Genomic DNA, 18,240 nt, shown 5'->3' with positions numbered 1-18,240 from the left:
CCTCTAAGCCTTCTCTTCTCCAGACTAAACAGCCCCAGCTCCCTCAGCCTCTCCTCATAGGACTTGTGCTCAAGTCCCTTCACCAGCCTCGTTGCTCTTCTCTGGACCCGCTCCAGCCCCTCAATATCCTTCCTGAACTGAGGGGCCCAGAGCTGAACACAATACTCAAGGTGTGGCCTCACCAACGCAGAGTACAGGGGAAGGATCCCTTCCCTGCTCCTGCTGGCCACACTGTTCTTGATGCAGGCCAGGATGCCATTGGCCTTCTTGGCCACCTGGGCACACTGCTGGCTCATGTTCAGCTTCCTGTCGATCAGCACCCCCAGGTCCCTTTCTGCCTGGCTGCTCTCCAGCCACTCTGTGCCCAGCCTGTAGCGCTGCAGGGGGTTGTTGTGGCCAAAGTGCAGGACCCGGCATTTGGCCTTGTTGAACTAATTTTCTAATGTTTAGTTACCTAATAAAGTATCTGGATGAAATTTTTGAACAGGCTGCTAGCAGTAAGGTTCTCACATGAGTAAACTTAAGCATTAATTTCTTTTAAAATTTAGACTGATATATTCAGTTAAAATGAACTCTCAATTGCTAGTAATTTGGTAATATATTCTTTCATTTTCTTGCTTGTGTGCCAGTTATCTGGCATTTACAGTTTTTGTTGAGATGTACTGAACTAGAAAAATTCTACTGCCTTTTTTCTAAAGAAAAGGACAGATAATTTAATAGAAATCAAGTTTGTTCATGGTGAGGGTACTTCATTGTATTTTTGTCTTTTAGAGAAATATTATGCAATATGGGAAAATTATGTTCCATATATTCTGAGGTTCACAGTCTCCTTAAATAATGTGATATTACACTATTTTTTCTCTTAGATGAGACCAATTTGTGTAAAATGTTGATGAATCAGATTTTTTTTCTTTAGGAGATAGGACAGCAGAGTCTGGGAGACAGAAAGCATTCTTAACTGACTTTGTCCCAAACTAAACAATGATGATTGGGAAAGTAAGGACAGGTACAGGGGTTTTGAGTGATAAATGTTACTGCCTGACAGCTCCGCTGCCTACATTTAGTGAAAAGCACAAAGCACATATGAGGAAGTCTCTTTGGCTATGCTGAGATAATGCTTTTGGCACAGGACATATGATCAGCAATGTTAAAGCACATTATTTGCTATCTGAAGAGTTAACCACTCTTGAGTAACATTGAATGACAAATACAGTCTTTTGCTGAAAGTATTTTGATGTCAGAGATGTATAAGGAGCGTTAGAATACATAGTTACTGTAGAGTTTATTTAAAAAACTGTTTAATATATTTTAATTTTCTCTTACAGAGTATTAATATTAGGAGCTTCAGGAGGAGTTGGTACATTTGCTGTACAGGTAATATAAAGCAGCATGCCCAGGATGCATCTTCAAACAATTAAGTATGGAGAAAAAAAAAAAGTATCAGAAGGGAATTGAGAGAAGGAGTGGAAAAATATCAAGCTACTGATTAATCTGTCTGATCAAGCTGATTAATATTTCGGAAAGTGAAATATTTTCAGATTTATTGCTTTCCATCTGTTACACTGTATTAGTTTGAAGTAGGAAGCAGGGACTTTCGGAGAAAGGAATTGTGTCTAACATTGCATTTCACAATTTGGGTGCAGAAAATCTCTGATTGTTGTAACTTGAAATATGTAGCCTGTTCTTATTACCTTTCACTCAGCTCTGCTCTATAAATACAAACAGAACTTGGTGTATGAGTAAAAAAACTGATGGAGTATCATCTACCATAACTTATAGTTAGTCAAATGATGTGGGAGGCCACCAGGCTTTTATATGCAGTGTATCTAGAGTGCTGTGGCTTAGATTAACTTTCCCTCACTGTCTTTGCCCTGCTGTCCTTTTGTCTGCCTATTCCAGTAGCTCTAAAGTTTGGAGAGTCAACATGTTCTTTTGTTGATCCATTAGTTGTAGAACATCCTCTTTTCATGCTCTGAGTTAATTTGGTTATTTTGATTCTAATCACTGTCGTCTCATGCTGAAACATCTTTCTCTCAAGCACATGAAAAAAAACCACAGTAGTTGGGTGATTGCATCACTGTGTTCCATGGTACTAGGCCATAAACTCAGTGGTTTTTAAGAGGCTTTCAGGAGAAGTTTTTGTGGTATGTTGTTTGCCTCATCCATGATAAAAGCAGGTGAATACCTTCAGTACAAAAGGTTGACCAGCCACTGACTAGTTACAATTTGTAACTGATTAATCCTGGTTAAACTACATTAATAATCTGGAATTAAGGTAAAAAATATTAGTGTGAATGAAAAAATGAAATGCCAAAAGAAAGAAATAACTTTACTTTGCTTTAGCTTTTGGAGTGTAAGATAACCTGATGTTGTCCCTGTGGTAAATCAGAGATGACTTCCTTCTTTTTCTTGTTTTTGTATTTAACCTCTTTCTTGTTTTTTGTATTTAACCTATTTACAGCAAGATAGATATATGAAATACTTAAAGGGCATATTTAAAAATATTCAGTGGTTGATCTGGTGACAGTTTTGTAGATTTGCAACTTGGACAGTACCTCTTAGTGTACATTTAGCTGGCAGATTCAGATGGCAAACTGAATATTTCATTTGGAGCCTTATTTGTTGTGAGACCTGGTACCTTTAAGTGGCATTAAAAAATCCACCCTTTTTCCTTCATACCAACTTCTCCCTTCCCAAACCCACCTTTAAGTCTAGTCATTATTTTGTCTGTGGGATGTGGGACAGATTATCCCGTACTGGAACACAGTCTCCCACTCCCTATTAAAGGTCCTCATTTGTTATATAAATATAATGAGACTTTGGCTTTTTAAGTTGTTCTCAATGTTTCACAAAATTTTAATCTTTGGACTTCTCCTTTTTTTCATACTTGTTTTTAGCTAGTGAAGGCCTGGGGTGCTCACGTGACAGCTGTTTGTTCTCATGATGCCAGCACCCTGGTGAAAAAGCTTGGAGCGGATGATGTGATTGATTACAAATCTGGAAATCTGGAAGAGCAGCTTAAAGCATTACCCTTGTACGTGTTTGTGTTACTTAATACTGAGATGAAGGAGTTAGTGGTCAGACCGTCTGTCTTTTGATTGCTTGACTCCAGTCTGTCAGAACTCCCTCATTTTTATTTTTCTTTTCCCATTTCTAAAGCATTATTTTGTAAAGCAAATTCACCACAACCCTTTGTGAATGCAATTTGCCAAGTGAGTATCCCCAGCACAGATTTCATTGTAAGACTAAGCCAGTTAATTGGGCTTGTGGTGGCAAGCTCATTTCCACGTGCTTCTCTTCAATGACTGTGATTTGAACAGTTTTGTCAGCTTCCATCCAAGGATCTTGGAGCATATGCAATGCATGAATAAATTAAAAAAGGTTTCCAAAATCCTGTGTGAGGTTGGTAAATAGTAAAATTGATCTTGTAGAGAAATGTGTTGTGAAGCAGTGAATTGACTTGCCATTGTACAGCTCAATTGGGAGTAAATTTCTCTTCTTTAACATTGGGTACAGCTGCCTCTGATATACAATTACACTTATCTTGTCACAGCAATTATGTTTAAACTAACTTGGGAATTTTTTCTAGAACAGAAGTATTTTTTGCTTTTGTAATTTTTCCATCTATTTAAAATTAGTCTACTGTGACTTGTATTTGAATGTGGTATTTATACTGCTCTTTTTAGGTAGACTGAGGTAACTTTCTGGGAGGGGAAATAGAAGCTGCTCAATCTCTGAAAGAATTTTACTGATAACTCTGCTAAGAAGCCATGTGCCCTTCCACTGCAGTGTGATTGTCAGCAGGCCTGAGGGTAACTGTGAGGGTACTGACACTGTATGGGGCAGGACATGCAGCAACTGACTTCGCAGTTTGCAATCAGTGCTAAATTTGCCTTTTTGCCATTCAACACTTCAATGCTAAACACTCATTCTAGCAAGTGACCCTTGTTAAGAGATATCAACAGCAGTGTCCTAGGGTGCAGTTTTATGATACAACTAGGCTGATCAGTCAGCTGTACTGAGAGGGATGTTCCTACTTCCCTCCCCTTCTCAGTTGTACTGACTCTTCAGAACCCATAGTGAACTACTCTTTAGAGGAGCATTAGTTTTCATTATCTGTTCCTGTTAGCAGCTGTTACATTGACTAAACTCTAAACATGAAATCACATCCTTGGAAGATGAGGCAGGAAAACTGCCGTTCCAGACATAGGAACTTCTCTATTTACTTTGCATATTTTCCCCTCTTATTTGTGGGTTATTTGGATTAGAGGTATGCATTTGTACATACCTATTGCCATATGGAGATTGCCGAAAGTTTACAGATGAAAATGACAATGAGTGATGCGTCTAACAGAACAGGTGCATAGCTCCCTGTTGCCCCGTTCAGCCTTTACAGGCTGACATGCTGGCATAATGAGAAGAAACACTGAACTTGGCTTTTTGCCTGAGGCTGCGTATACCCATTCCATGGGGGTGAAGGTTTTAGACCCATTGCATTGTTAGGTTCAACAACGTTAAATAGGTAGATGTGAACAAAAGAGCTGCCAGGAGAGGTAAAATGGCCCCCAAACAAATAAGGAGGTTAAAAAAAACACTTTTAGAAGTGAAGCTGAGAATTGGGTCACAGCTGAGAACTGGGTGACGAGATAAGGGTTAGTAGAATAATTAGTTTATGTAATTTTAGCCACTGGAACTGACTTTCACGTGAGTACACATGATGTACAAGAGATGTTCCTAGTGAGGGTATGAGCCCACACTAGTTTTTTCATGCACATACCATATTGCTCAGTGCTCAGACCTCAAGGGTGTTCCAGTAGCCCTTGTGGGAGGGCTGAAGAGATAGAGCTCTAGAAGGCTTTAAGCAAGTAGAGAGTGTAGTTGTGCATCTATATCTGCTTTTTGGAGTTTAAGTGCAGTTTAAGTTATTTAAATAGTCTGTATTTGCTGCATGTGGATGGGCAATAGTAAGTTTAAATCCCATTGTACACTAAAGCGGGGATTTAGCTGAAGTCTTGGGACTTTCTTGCTACTGTCTTGCAGACTGATTATTTTTTTGCATTGCAGTGACACATAAAAATGTGAAGTGTAGCAAATTTCTGCTATTAATTAGCTTAATTATGGTGAAATTATTTTTTCCATATCATAACTTTAAACCTGTTCTTTATGTCTGCAGATTTGATTTTATCCTAGATAATGTTGGTGGATCCACTGAGAAGTGGGCATTAGATCTCTTGAAGAAGTGGTCAGGAGCAACATATGTTACCTTAGTGACACCTTTCCTGATCAATATGGACAAGCTTGGAGTGGCTGATGGCATGCTACAAACAGGAGTCACTGTTGGTTCCAAAACTCTAAAGGTATTTGACAAAATCCTATATACTTTCATATTTTGTAGTACTCTAGGAGCTTGTTTTGTGGCTTGGATGCTAGTCTTGTGGCTCATGTAGAGGCAGCTGGTGCATTGTCCTCATATGTCATTAAGTATACTTGAGATGCACTATTATTCTTTCCTTCTTGCTTGCACTGAAAAGAACTGTGGTGGGCTGGTGCTGTTGGGTGTGTGTGGTAGTCTGGGGAGCTTTGAAGTTTTGATTCCTTATTGTGCTTTCCACTGTGGCCTTTTCCATATGGCCTCCCTAGTGAGTCCTGCTGACAGCCAGTGTTTCATAGTAAACAGAGCAAATCTCTGCCTCACTGAAATGAGGGCAGTTTTGCTACTTGCTTTGGGCTGGTCAGGCTTTCTCTCAAAACATTGCTCCATGACTAATTCTCTTCATCCTTTTCCAGCACCAGAGAGAAATAAAAGTGGTTGAGGGTGGCTAGGAAGTCTTTCATCTCTTTCATGTTCATGTGTTTGGATGGTGATACTGATTTTTCTAGTTTTCATAAGTGGATCTTAAAACATTCTGCCAGTGGGGCATTCTGATCAGTGAGGCTTTTTAGAACTTTTTCTTCTCTCCACTTGTGTACTTGCTCTGCAGATGAATGCTTCTCAAGCAGTTGCTATGGTATTCCTGGGATGACTTGGCTTAATGAGATTCTAAGTCCTGCACAAATACTTTCACAGTAAAGCCCAAAAACAAAATAAAAAGGCATTGAAGAAATACTGTAATATATTTCTCAGTGTGCATATTTCAGTGATGAGGAGGATTCTATGCTGTGTATTAAAAATCATCTCTCTTTAGCAGATGATGGCTCTTATTTATTAATGACTAATTACAGAAGAGGTGCTCTTGACTTGTGCTTCTGAGATATTCCCAAAATGTTTTTCATGTGAGCTGCCACCTGTCATTGGGCAGTGATGATTTTGGCAGATATGATAGTGGAAAAATATAATCACTAGCACTGAAGTGGAAGGTCCTAATGCCACATTGCTGGGATTATTTCACCCCCTTTGTGAGTGTGCATAAACATATAGCACCATTTCTTTCTTATGTAACACATAATGCTGTTTCTAGTTGTAGAGACTAGGTAGTTGTTTTTCTTTACTAGCTGACTTGTGCAGCTGGACACAAGATTTGTCCTGTTCCTGTAGTGGTAACAAAACATCCCAGTCTGTACATTTAATCCACATGCTTAGGTGACCTTTTTTTCAGACATTAACAAATTTCCATGTCTTTTCCTTAAGTTACATCTCTAGAGATTCTGTCATTAATTTTAGTTCCCATTTCAGTTGGCTCTCATGATTTGTTAATATATTTGTGATCTTTCTTGCAGCATCTTCTTAAAGGAGTCCATTATCGGTGGGCATTTTTCATGCCAAGTGGCCCAAGTTTGGATGAAATAGCAGAACTAGTTGATTCTGGAAAGGTATGTCAGTAATGGTTATTTGGGTATTTATGCTGAAAGAGGTGCTGCTTGGGCTCTGAAATGATGTAGTTCACTATTGGGGAATAAAATTTTATGAGACTCACAGTGATGAAAACTGGTTAAGAATCGACTTGTTGCAATTTCTAACTTTTGTCTTTTGCATCAAATTTAGGAGTTCATAATCCTTAAGACTGTTCTGCCTTCTCCATTCGAGCGTATGTTTTCAAAAACACAAAGCTTACAAAATTATAAGGAAGTAATGTCCAGTGAATGTTTATTTTGGCCAGTGGGTATCATTTAACATGAACTCTGTCTGGTATTGAAAATTAAGTTTTAGGAGGTCTCATTTGGTTCATTTGGTCAGAATAAATATGACTGTGTACCTGCATATGCAGAACTGCTTAGCCTGGATGGTTGGGCATCCTGCCCGTTGTGTGCACAGAACTAGAATATTCTGGTTATTGCAAGTCATAGATGATCTGCATTGGTAGAGTGGTGACAAAAATCTTATGTTTCCTTATTTCAGTCCTTCAGAGCATGAGGTTTGTGCTAATTCAGCACAATGACTCGGAATATTGTGAGCATTCATGAGCTTCCAGGGAATTCTAGTGGACTTAGGGGAAAAGCACAAAGTGCCAGATAGATTATGGTCTGCTTTTGTGGCCTTTTCAGCTTGTTGCAAAATGTATGTGGGATTGTGTGGTGCTGTAGATTCTGGCAGTGTCCTCTTTGGGAATTTCGGCAACGTGAAATTATCCAAGAATAGAGAATATGGACAACTGCTGTTAATCTTTCTATGCAGTACCTAAGCAGAAGAGTGAGCAGAGTCTGCCATGACTGCTGGTAATTCCAATCTGTGAACTGCCAGGACATCTTGTGCTCAAAATTTGTCAATATTAGTAAAATTTAGATCTCTCAAAGTTTTGAGTGTTGATCCCTCTTTTTTTTCAATATGCAATATGTTCCAGAGTTTGGAGAAGAGGAAAGAAACTGCTGTTGTACTTTAGACCTGATTGCTTCTATTTGCCACCTTAGTGCTGTTACTGCTAAGAATAAAAACCTTCCTGAATTCAGCCACTTCTCTTCCTCTGTCATGAACAGTGTACTGTTGAAACGGCGAGTGGAAAGTCACTATTTCCTAAAAACTTACTACTCATAAACAGAGGCCGCAGCAACAAATAAGCTGTGGGGAAGTATGTTCCCAGCTACAGCTTTGCAGCTCTCTGCTTTGCATTGTGTCCAATGCTGTAGGCATTATCCTATGGCCAAGAAAGAAACCATAGAAGATGATTCTCATGCTGTGATTGCACTCAGTCACACTAAGAGAAAGAAATGCCCTTGTCTTTGTTCTTACCATTTGTCCTGATTCTCAGCTCAGTCACAACTTGTTTTGTGTTCTGCTTTTGCCTTGTATGCAAAACAAATGCAGAATATGCCCATGAAAGCCTCTTGGGAAACACCTGTTTATGCAATAGAGATAGGGCTTAATCGGTGTTCTCTGCCTAATAACCTGGACAGGTGAATTGCAATCCCACTTAAAATGTTCGTCATACATATATGAATGTCCTGATGTACTTTTGGTTGTAAGATGATCGTGAGGACAAAGATGTTTTCTTGGTCTTTCATTCTCTGTGCAAAAACAGGTCCTAATGTCAGACTGTTTGTTTGCAGAGTCATTATTCTAGCAGCATTTTACTCTATTTTGTACAATGTTGTAAACAGCTGTGCTATCATCAGTATTTTGTAAGACCCATATGCGTTCCATTTAGACAGATATTAATAAGACTATGACCTTTATTGTCTAGACACAAGAGTTCTCTTAAATGGACAGACCATCCATTCAGAAGAGTAGGTGTTTGGAAAAAAAGGCAGGAGAGAATTACTGGGGGAATTGTACCACAATTTCCTATAAGTAAGTGAAAATAAATGTTTATGTTTGAATAGGAGAGAATAAATGAAAATTAGAAAGACGTAAAGCAATGAAGTGTATCGAGAAGGTCTGGGGCAGCCAGCAAGTTCAGTTCTGTAGTTGAACCTGTTAGTTTTAAGTGTACAGTTTTGCGTAACCCAGATTTTAGTTATTTTGACATTTCAGTCTTTTCTGTTACAGACATCTTAATTTTGAGATTGTATGAAGTGTGAATAAGAGAGCAATTGCAAAGCTCCTGAAAATGAGAGGCTTTTTTTCAGGAATAAAGGATGAGGGGGGGATTTAAATGAAGAAAATTTAAATCTGATGAAATCAGGGCTGATGGTCTAAAGAGATGATATTACAGTAAGTGAAGCATTGAAGAGCATGCCTCTGAAACAGTTACAGATCATACTGATTTGACAATGTTTTTTCTTATAGTCCATCTGCACCAACACAGATTTTTAGTTCTGGTAAGTTTATCCTTTGTGAAAGCAAAAGAATTCTCAATCCTTCAGTGGATGAAGAATAAGTAATTTTGTTTAAAGTGACTTGGTTTTCATATGGATGATCTTTGCAGCAAGGAATAGAGATTTGCAAAATGTCAGCTCTGAGTTCTTTTAACCTTTTTTAACGGGGAGGAGAAGGAGAGGATTTGATGAACTGGTAGCGCGAAGGAGGAGAATAATCTTCCTTGTGTAATTTACCTGCACATCAGCTCAGTTCTGGAAATTATAAAATCATTTTCAGTTTACGAGCTGTTTTCTCTGCCTTACAGCTGGACATCTTGCAGAGACTGAGGGGCTGGGAGATTCCTGCAACAGTAGTGGGCGTGGAGAAAACCAAGTGTTATTTCCTTGACAAATTTAGAGATACTGGCTGCTTCATAAATTGCTGGGAAATCCCTGTTATGGTTTGAAACTGCAGCAATTATGACCCAGTAAGGACTGGCTTAATGTGGGCTCCACCAGGGCATGTCAGAAGCTACTGTATCTCTTTCCACGGCAGATGTTCCTCATGAATTACAAGGTTCTCATCTAAAGAAAACTGAAATCAACAGAGGCTTTAATTCAGGATACAGGTCTGCTGGCACACTGTTTGCTGAAGCATTGTCACTGAAAAGCTTGTTAGGAATTAATTTGATGTATTTGTGGCCAGTGTTGTGGATTTAACATTGACAGTCTTGGTTTTTGCTGCTTGCCTAACAGTTTCCTCCTAAGGACATGTCCTTGGTGAAAACAGACCGAATTTGTGTAACTACTCGGGTTGGAGAAAGCCTCTAACTTACAACTGAGCACTTACTTTGCCTTTTATAAAAGCCTGATGGAAGAAGGCAGTCTCAGAAGACTCCTTAGTAAGGGGGAGTACTAAGTATGTTGTATGTTCCTGCCAGGACCATGATAGGATGTGGGTTAACATGCAGACCTACAGAAATGTGACGTTTTCATTTTAATTCATTGCTATTTAAATGCAGTACAAGTGTGCGTGCAGTGTTTCTGGTGACTTAATACTCCTTCCTTCAGGGTGTAGTTGCATCAGATGGGCTGGTGGATGAAATTTGTTTTTGCAGAAGGAAGGCTAAAGGGCAAATAGTCTCCAATCATGAAATTAACAGACCATTCTCTGTGATGTTTGCTTTCTACATAAATGTTCCAGCACAGGCACCAATAGGAAAAACAACTGCATGCCTATATTAATTTAATTCGTGAGTAGTGTTGATTATACATTCTGCTGAAGACACTAGATGCTTTGGACTTAGCACCTGTTGTTGTGGTTTGGAGGACAGATATTGACTGTTCTTTGGCCTTGCTGCTGTCTGCTTGTGCAGTGCTGAACAAATCAAATAACCTTTTGCTACTATTATTTCTCCATCTACTAATGAGGGCTAGTGCCCTTTATCCACCTGTCATGATTTGCTCTGAGATACCCTGTTAAAATGTGGAATTCAGGTGTTTTCTATTGCTGGTCCTTGCTATTCAGGAAGTAAATAACACAAATGGATACAGTCATCCACTTTGACATTACGTGGGTTTTGAAGTTGTTTGGATGGCTATGATTTTAGATGGCTTACATTCCTCCTGCTACTGTGCATTATCACAGCTTCTGGACTCTGTATCCTAACCTGTGTGTATTAATTTGCTTCCAATTCATCTTGTTACAGTTCTGCAAGTAGCTTATTCCCTGGCCCTTATTGCACAATTGTTGCAATGTCTCCCATCTGTATGAATATTAAACAGTGAATTTAACATTGAGTCCTTGAACGTTCTCCAAACCCGACATCTATAGATGTGGCCTTCTCTGCAGTAATTCCAGTCTTTATGGCTGTGCTACGATATCTTAAGGTACCTGTGGTGACTCGCTCTTGGGTGGTGCCTGCTTTACGCTCTCTTAGAAAAGGCACTAGGATGCCTAAATATGGGGATTCTACATTTAAATGTCGACATTAGCTAGAAATCAGTCTTTCTTCCCCACTCTCTTTAGTCACTCACACTTGTTTTGAGGACTATATTTCTCCAGCCTAAATTGCAAAGCTTGCACCTTTTTTTTTTTTTTTTAATTTTGTTTTCTGGTTGCAGTGCATTTGCTTGCCAGGTTGGTTGGCTAAAGCCAGAGATGTTGATCAAGGAAAGGTTGCCAAAAGCTCTGTTCAGCCCCAGCCCTTTCTCTTCCAAAAAAAACCCTCTCTCTGCATTTTGTCACCACCACCAAAGAAAAGCCACTGTGATTTTTATTAAAAAATCTGCTCCTGTTCCTCCAGGACATGGTAGCTTATGTTCTGTATGAAGGTGCTGTTTGGTTACATCATAAAGTGTCTGTGAAGAGCACCAGTGGAAATTTTGCATACTCTGGGGGGATAGGGCTTGAATATGTGAATTGACATACACCACAGTGAGGTCTTGAAAAATTTCATCATCTACCAGGAATTTAATCAAATGTTCCCTCAACCTGATGTAATTGTGTATTCTGTAGAAAGTCAGTCCTGGTGTTCGGAGCTCTAGTCCCCTAGTGAAGGAGGGAATTGTGTCTAGCACAGCGGTGAAGTGTGGGGTCAACAAAACAGCTCTTGTCTGTTGTGAGTTTAATTTGGTGAGATCCGAGGAGATGGAGATCATGCCAGACTATTGTTATCATCTCTCTATATATATGATATGCTTTCATATGTAAATATGTATTTTTATTTATATTTATATGTAACTGTGCTAAAGTTTGTTCTAGTTATATGGTGACATTGCCCCAGATTGCTTTAATTACCAGCATAAATATCAGGACAACTTCCATGAATGTGACTGACAAGGGATTCCAGAAGAGAGAGCTGCTCTTTTCTTAACATTTTTTCAGCGTGGCCTAGTAGGTAACTAAACCCCCCAGGATCTTCCTCATCTCTACTGATTTAAGCTTGGGCTAGGCTGGCACACACTGCAGTTCTGAACTTGTTCCAGTTTCTTACTACTCTGCATTGTGTTCTGTAGAAGCTGTTCTGCCAGGGCTAATTAACGAGATAGAGATTTTTGAAGCCTTTTCCACACTCTGAACTGTACCCTGATAGCCTGCTTAACTGGGATTAATCTTCTAGCATTTTAATAATTCTAGATGATACTCATGAGTTCCTGTGGGCTGCTGTTAGATATTGGATATGAAAGAAGGTACCTTGGCTTAATAACCAAACAAACAAAACCTGGCAATACAGTTGTTGGTAAGATAGCTCTGGGAGTAGACTCCAGGACACTTGCCTTCCATTCTCATGTCTTAACCACTGCAGCACCATTTTTCTTATGGATGTATCATTGGATCATTTTTACTTCTGTTAGGCAGTTCAGACAGAAATATCACATACCTGATGTCCTTTAATGTGCTTGTGGATGAAAGTGCATATTGTCTGAAATACAAGTTAATAAAAAACATAGCAAGGAAAAAGTTTTTATGAAACATTTAAAAACGGGGCTCCAAGCAACCTGGTCTAGTGGAAGGTATCCCTGCCTACAGGAGTGTGGCCTTTAAAGGTCCAACCCAAGCCATTCTATGATTCTATGCTAGTACTGTGCAGTTACAAAGCTACCCATACATGTGACCAGAGCCAGCTGTTCCAGATGGGAAGAACTTTAATCTTTGTCTTCAGTGAGGGCTGATCCTAGAACCTACTGTCAGCAAGCAATATGAAGCTCAGCATATGTTGTTGCATGACATTTTAAGGGGAAGGAAGGATGAAGAAAGGGGTGGGATTAAAACCCAGTGATCATGGAACTGAAGTACAGCAGAGAAGATGCTCAGTTAAAGGGAAGAAATAACAGCAGTGTTCCAAAGCAACATTTTCTCTTCAATGGGATGAGTAACAAATGGATAACTAATTGATTAGTTCCAGGAAAAGGACTGTTCTTTCTAATGATTTCTGTTCAAGCTTCTTGTTAACATTGATGGGAGACTCCCTGAAGGCCCAAGGAGACTATCAGGCTCTGCATTTTTGCTCATACACCAGATTTGGCACAGTGGTAATTTCTGGAGGAAGGCAACCTTTATCTTTTAACTCAGAACAGCAAGCAGGTCTTTTCCATTACAGCAAGCCTGATGTCTGGTGGAGCACATGACAGCTTTTGTTCTGTGCACGTGCAAGTATCTTTCCCAAAGAGTACCTTTCCTAAAGAGCAATGTGCCACAGGAGGCAGCAGCTGGGAGGGAGGCACTTCCCAAGCAAGGCTGCCTGGGAGCTCTGACACAGCCAACCTTTGCAGACCTGGGGGAGAGCCAGTGCACTGTCACTGTCCTTTGAGTGAGGGCACTTTTTTTCTTTTGTGCTTTGAACTAGGCTTGCTCTCAGTTCGTTTCTCTCCTGAGATTTTCGAGGCTCTTGCTCTCCCTCCAGCGGCACGAAGCAGCTCCACACTCAGCGGAGCGACTTCCTGCTGCTATGAGGGTCAAAGCCATCTTCATTCCTGTCATGTTTTCTCCCTTGTCCCCTCCTGATAAATTCAGACTGTGTCCTTGCTACCACAGAAACTGGGACCTCCAAGGGTGGGCCTGAATTTGCCATAAGTGGAGAGTGTATTCCTGCTGACCAGTCAACTCCTGCCAGTGCCTGTACACTGCCTGCCTGCTTTCAGGGCTGGAATGGCTGGGATATCACCTCTGTGCTGTATTTAGGATAGCCTTAATCAGCATCAGCAATTACTCTTTTTATTTTTCCAAACACATGAGTTCATTTCAAGAGACCTGAGATTCATTTCTATAGTATGTCCTGTGTTGGAGAGAATGGAGAGGAAGAAAATACCTTTCAAAAATGTTTTCAGATAAACATTTCAATGCGGGTATGTGTAATCCTTTCTCTCCCAGACTTTAGTTTAATCCCTTTTCCCTGAACAAATAGGTGTCCTCTGGCAAGGAACTGATGCGTGGCTGTAAATAGGCAGTGTTTTTATTATCCAGTTAATCTCCATTTATTATCACACATTCAACAAACAGCAGACTCCCCTACTTGTTTGTCTGTTCACAGGAAGAAATTTTATCTTAGTCAGTGGATTATGGTAAAGGCTGAGTGAATCACTGTGCAGCAACACGGTCAGCCCTTTCAGGGTTATTCAAACAATGGGACTGACCAGCCAGCCAGATAAAATGTTTAATGCTCTAGATTGTCAGGATCATCAATTTAGTATTCATGTCTCTCTATAGCACTGCCTAAAGCCAGCATTTAAATGGAGCTAGAGGTTACATCAATGTAGCAGCTGGGCTTTGAGCATGTGGTGGCTGCAATACACACAGTGTTTTGAATTGTGAGGCCGAATTCAGGGTTCCTCTGAATCACTGTGTCACCACTTTTCAAATGCAGTAAACCTTACCCAACAGGCTGAGGATGCAACATACCTCATTCTGTCAGGGTTATAAGCTGCAACCTACAATAAGTGAGTGACTACAGGTAACACAACGATGAAGTACCTTGTTCGTGTTTTCTCAGTTGCTGCAGGTGTCTGAAATTAACTTCTGCCTTTCCCTGGAATCCCTTGCACTTCACATCCCTTTTGCTGCTGCATTGCTTTCATCCCCAAATACCCTTCCCCCCCTCCCTGCCTCTGGTCTTGTTGGGGTCATCTGTGTCCATGCTCCAGCAGGCTGAGTTTCTGCATCTTTTTTTTTTTTTCTCATTAATTGAAGCACAGATTTGTATGCAACTGCCATTAACAATAAGCACTGTACAAGGGCTGCACTTGTGCTTGGCTCAACAAGGTTCCTGAATTGTTTTTCCCAAGATTCTACTATGAAAGCCAGGACTGGTCTTCCTCAAAACAGTCACTACTGACCAGTAGCACGTTCCTCCTGCTGAGAGTCACAGCAGCTGCAGCTGCACCCAGATGCTCGATTTACCCAAAGCCATTGTCTAATCCAGTGTTTCTGCTGCCCCGGGTCAACGTCCCTGACTTTGCTCATGTCTCAGACAACCCTTCCATTCTGTGCTGGATGCTCAGCAGACATGAGTTTGTCTTGGAATACGATCATTTAAACCCCACATTTCTTCCTCAGTTGAGGTATCTCTGTGGCTCCTCTACCATATGTTACTACTCATTTTGCTAGGGGTTGGTTTACAGGGACTGTCCTGGCAGAACAAGGGGAAGAAATAGCCTGGTGCATGGCAAATTTGAGGCACTTGGTGAATATATTCATTTGAATGTTTGCTCTCATAGTGATTTGGCTGCTAATTCTGATGTATTTGTCGGGGGGGGGGGGGGGGGAGGTGTCACTTATTCCTGCTTTTCTGCCATGTAAAATTTCAGGCTACAGCTAAGCTTGTCTTGACAAAATAAAAAGGGAAATCTAGTGTTAAGATTACGAGATACTGCAGTGTAATAGTTACATTACTGATGTCTTGGACTACTGTTCTCCTATAAGCAAAATCAGTAATAATTTTAGTCCAAGGAATGAATGTCAAGGTAAGGCACCATCTGAATAAAGAGGAAAAATTAAGAGTTGAGAAAAGAACCTCCATGAGCATGGACAACTACCTGATTGCATTTGTTGTGCTGCTGGGCGGTCAGTGCCGCTGCTTGGAAAATGTGTGTAAGTGAAAACCTTTCCTTGGTGGTGCTGCAGGCTGACCTCCTAAGCAGCACGTCTGAACGTACAGCCCTTGTCTTGTGGTAAAAGCAAGCAAACCTTTTAAAAGACAGTGCTGTTCCAATGCTGGCAAATTGTTTGGGTCCTTATTGCTCTTGTATTCCATTTCCATCTAGCAAGATGCGTGTCCTGCCAGGACAGGGAAGTTATCAGTTCTGGAGTATTCAGCAAGATAGTGTGCATGTTTGTAGCTGTGATGAAAATGCCTGAAGGTATTTTTTCTCTGACACAACTATCAAGGGTGTATTTCTGGCACCATAAATAGTGTGTTTGGATCTTTGGTACTTCAAATCTTCATCACTGCAAGAACTAGCACGTTTTCCTCTAATAAGAGGATTAGGATCAGTTCAATCAGTGTAAGAACATGCATTGGGCTGGTGTAGGGGATCCAAGGTAAACAATCATTCTCAGGGTAGGTAGGATCTTTGGTAGGAGGTGTGGGAGGTATTTTTGTACACAGATCTCATTTTGTCCTTTGGAAGGCTGACTCAGAAATTGACAGTAGGAAGAAACCTCTTCCCTTGGACCAGCAGTGACGAGTATTTTTCAGAAGAGCTGGGATTTCTTCTGTACCTCTGTTAGTACACTTATGATGTCTAAAGAAAATGCTGATAGGGTTTTCAAGCTCCTTAGTTAATAATGGAGACAATGAGTAAGTAGCTTCACTGCTGTTGTTAGAAATGAGTCCAAGACAATCCAGAAGGCCACTCCACATAATTAATGCCAGAATAGCAGTTGATGCAAGCTGGGCATAATGATTTATGCCTACTGGAATACACAGTGGCTGAATTTTCAAGTGTAGCTAAATGATTCAGCAACAAATGTTTGTGGACAGTTTTTTGTACTTCATTTCTGGTCTTTTAAGGGTACTTAGGTATGTAATGATGCCAATAGGCACCAGATTTATAGGTACCTTTGAAATACTTGACCCTGTGAGAATTCCTGTGTTTAACAAGAAAAGCAAAGAGGAATATGAGAGAAAAAAAATGTTCTTTTTGTCAGTGTACCATTGTGAACAACAAAAAGTTTAACCAAGTGGCAGCTTTTGAAGAGACTTAAAAGAGCCTCGCATTTCGTGGTAGAATCCCAGGTAAGAGCTCTGAACTCTGCTAGTATTAGCTATTTCAAAACTTGAGCAAAGAGCAGCAGAAAGCCACCTTCTGTGTGCAGAGGTATCCCTGAGAAATGTTAAAAGCTAGTGACTACAAATATTTGGTAATTTCTGCACTAAATACTTAAAAGAAACTTCCCCCTTTTCTTCCTACAGTTTTGAAGTGTAAGGCCAATGCATTAGTTTATTCCTAATATAGTGACACTTTTTCTTTTTCTGTAGATTCAACCAGTTATTGATGAAGTCTTCTCTTTTTCTGAAGTTCCAAAGGCCTTTCTGAAACTGGAAGGAGGACATGCACGTGGGAAAACGGTGATCAATGTAATTAGTAGACAATAAAGTATCTCTAATCATTATTCTGCTTGCAGTCACAGTCCTTGAACATAAACTGGTATGTAGCAACTGTTTCTTCTTTAAAAGCTCGTACAGGATGCATAACTTATAAAAAAGTCTTGTTTTAGAAAAGCCACTGATTCTTTTATACACTACCTGTTAATAGGCAGACAAGATACACTAATGTCCCTTAGGCATTTCTATATGAAAACTATGTTAAGAGTGTAGTTGTGACTTTTGCAGAACACCCTTCACTCCTGGAATAAGAGGAACAGTCTGAAGCATTTTTGGATTGTAGCTTTTGGAGCTTTTATTTTTCAGATATTTTAGCTAAGTCTGGAAATGGTGAGGCACACTCTTACCTAATTGTCCATGTGAAACCTGTGTTGGTTTTTTTTTGGCCTTTCCTAGTTCTGTTCACCACTGTTAATATATATTATTAATCAGTCTAGTAGATTCTCAGAACTAAGTGGTCACATCACGGTCTCAAGACTTATAGTTTAATAGTTTAATATGGCAATTCTCTCCTGGCATAACTAATCCAAATAGAAGCAGGGAACAAAATCAATCTGTAACTGATAATTATCCTAACAGCCCAACTCCTGGCTCAGGTTCAGCTGACTGCAGTGTTTATGCAGGTAGGCTAGACATGATTTTGTCAGTAGCTGGAAGTGTTCCTGTCATGCCCTGTTATTCCTGGTGGGGATGAAGTGCTTGGGGGGGGGTGTGTCTGGTGGTCTGTTTATAAACTTGCTGTTTTGCCAGTGATGGGCGGTGGAGTAACTTCCCCTGCAATTATGCAGGTAAGACTGCAGGAAAGTGGCAACCTCTTAGTTGAGAGCAGCACATTTACTGCAGTGCAGCTACGGTGGCAGACAAACCATGTCAGGCAACACTTACACCAGAGGAGGAAAGAAGTGGCTGTGGTGTGAACTGTGGCCCCGTGCACAAATGGCACTGAACATGTGCTGGTATAGAA

The 18,240-nt window shown here is 40.3% G+C and overlaps 1 protein-coding gene and 1 long non-coding RNA gene across 4 annotated transcripts in view; both read left to right on the top strand.

The window, feature by feature from the left end:
* Window positions 1–17,284, top strand: part of RTN4IP1 (reticulon 4 interacting protein 1) — a 25,571-nt gene extending 8,287 nt beyond the window's left edge. The window contains exons 5-10 of one of the 3 annotated variants that reach the window (XM_027895260.1): window positions 1,326–1,374; window positions 2,898–3,034; window positions 5,174–5,357; window positions 6,718–6,810; window positions 8,620–8,722; window positions 17,151–17,278. In XM_027895260.1, coding sequence (XP_027751061.1) covers window positions 1,326–1,374; window positions 2,898–3,034; window positions 5,174–5,357; window positions 6,718–6,810; window positions 8,620–8,722; window positions 17,151–17,167 — 583 coding nt within the window. In that variant the 3' untranslated portion in view covers window positions 17,168–17,278. Of the gene's footprint in view, window positions 1–1,325; window positions 1,375–2,897; window positions 3,035–5,173; window positions 5,358–6,717; window positions 6,811–8,615; window positions 8,723–17,150 lie in introns of those variants that run through there. The other 2 variants (XM_027895268.1, XM_027895278.1) reach the window with 2 other exon arrangements.
* Window positions 8,741–11,267, top strand: LOC114063181. Its single transcript, XR_003572520.1, has 2 exons — window positions 8,741–8,948; window positions 9,370–11,267. It is a non-coding gene; the product is annotated as an uncharacterized LOC114063181 (long non-coding RNA).
* Window positions 17,285–18,240: the final 956 nt, after the last annotated feature.

This window comes from Empidonax traillii, unplaced genomic scaffold (genome assembly GCF_003031625.1).
Source record: "Empidonax traillii isolate 1590-97213 ecotype Southwest subspecies unplaced genomic scaffold, ASM303162v1 scaffold16:size2589160, whole genome shotgun sequence".
Classification (NCBI taxonomy): domain Eukaryota; kingdom Metazoa; phylum Chordata; class Aves; order Passeriformes; family Tyrannidae; genus Empidonax; species Empidonax traillii.
This window is presented reverse-complemented; position numbering and strand designations above follow the sequence as displayed.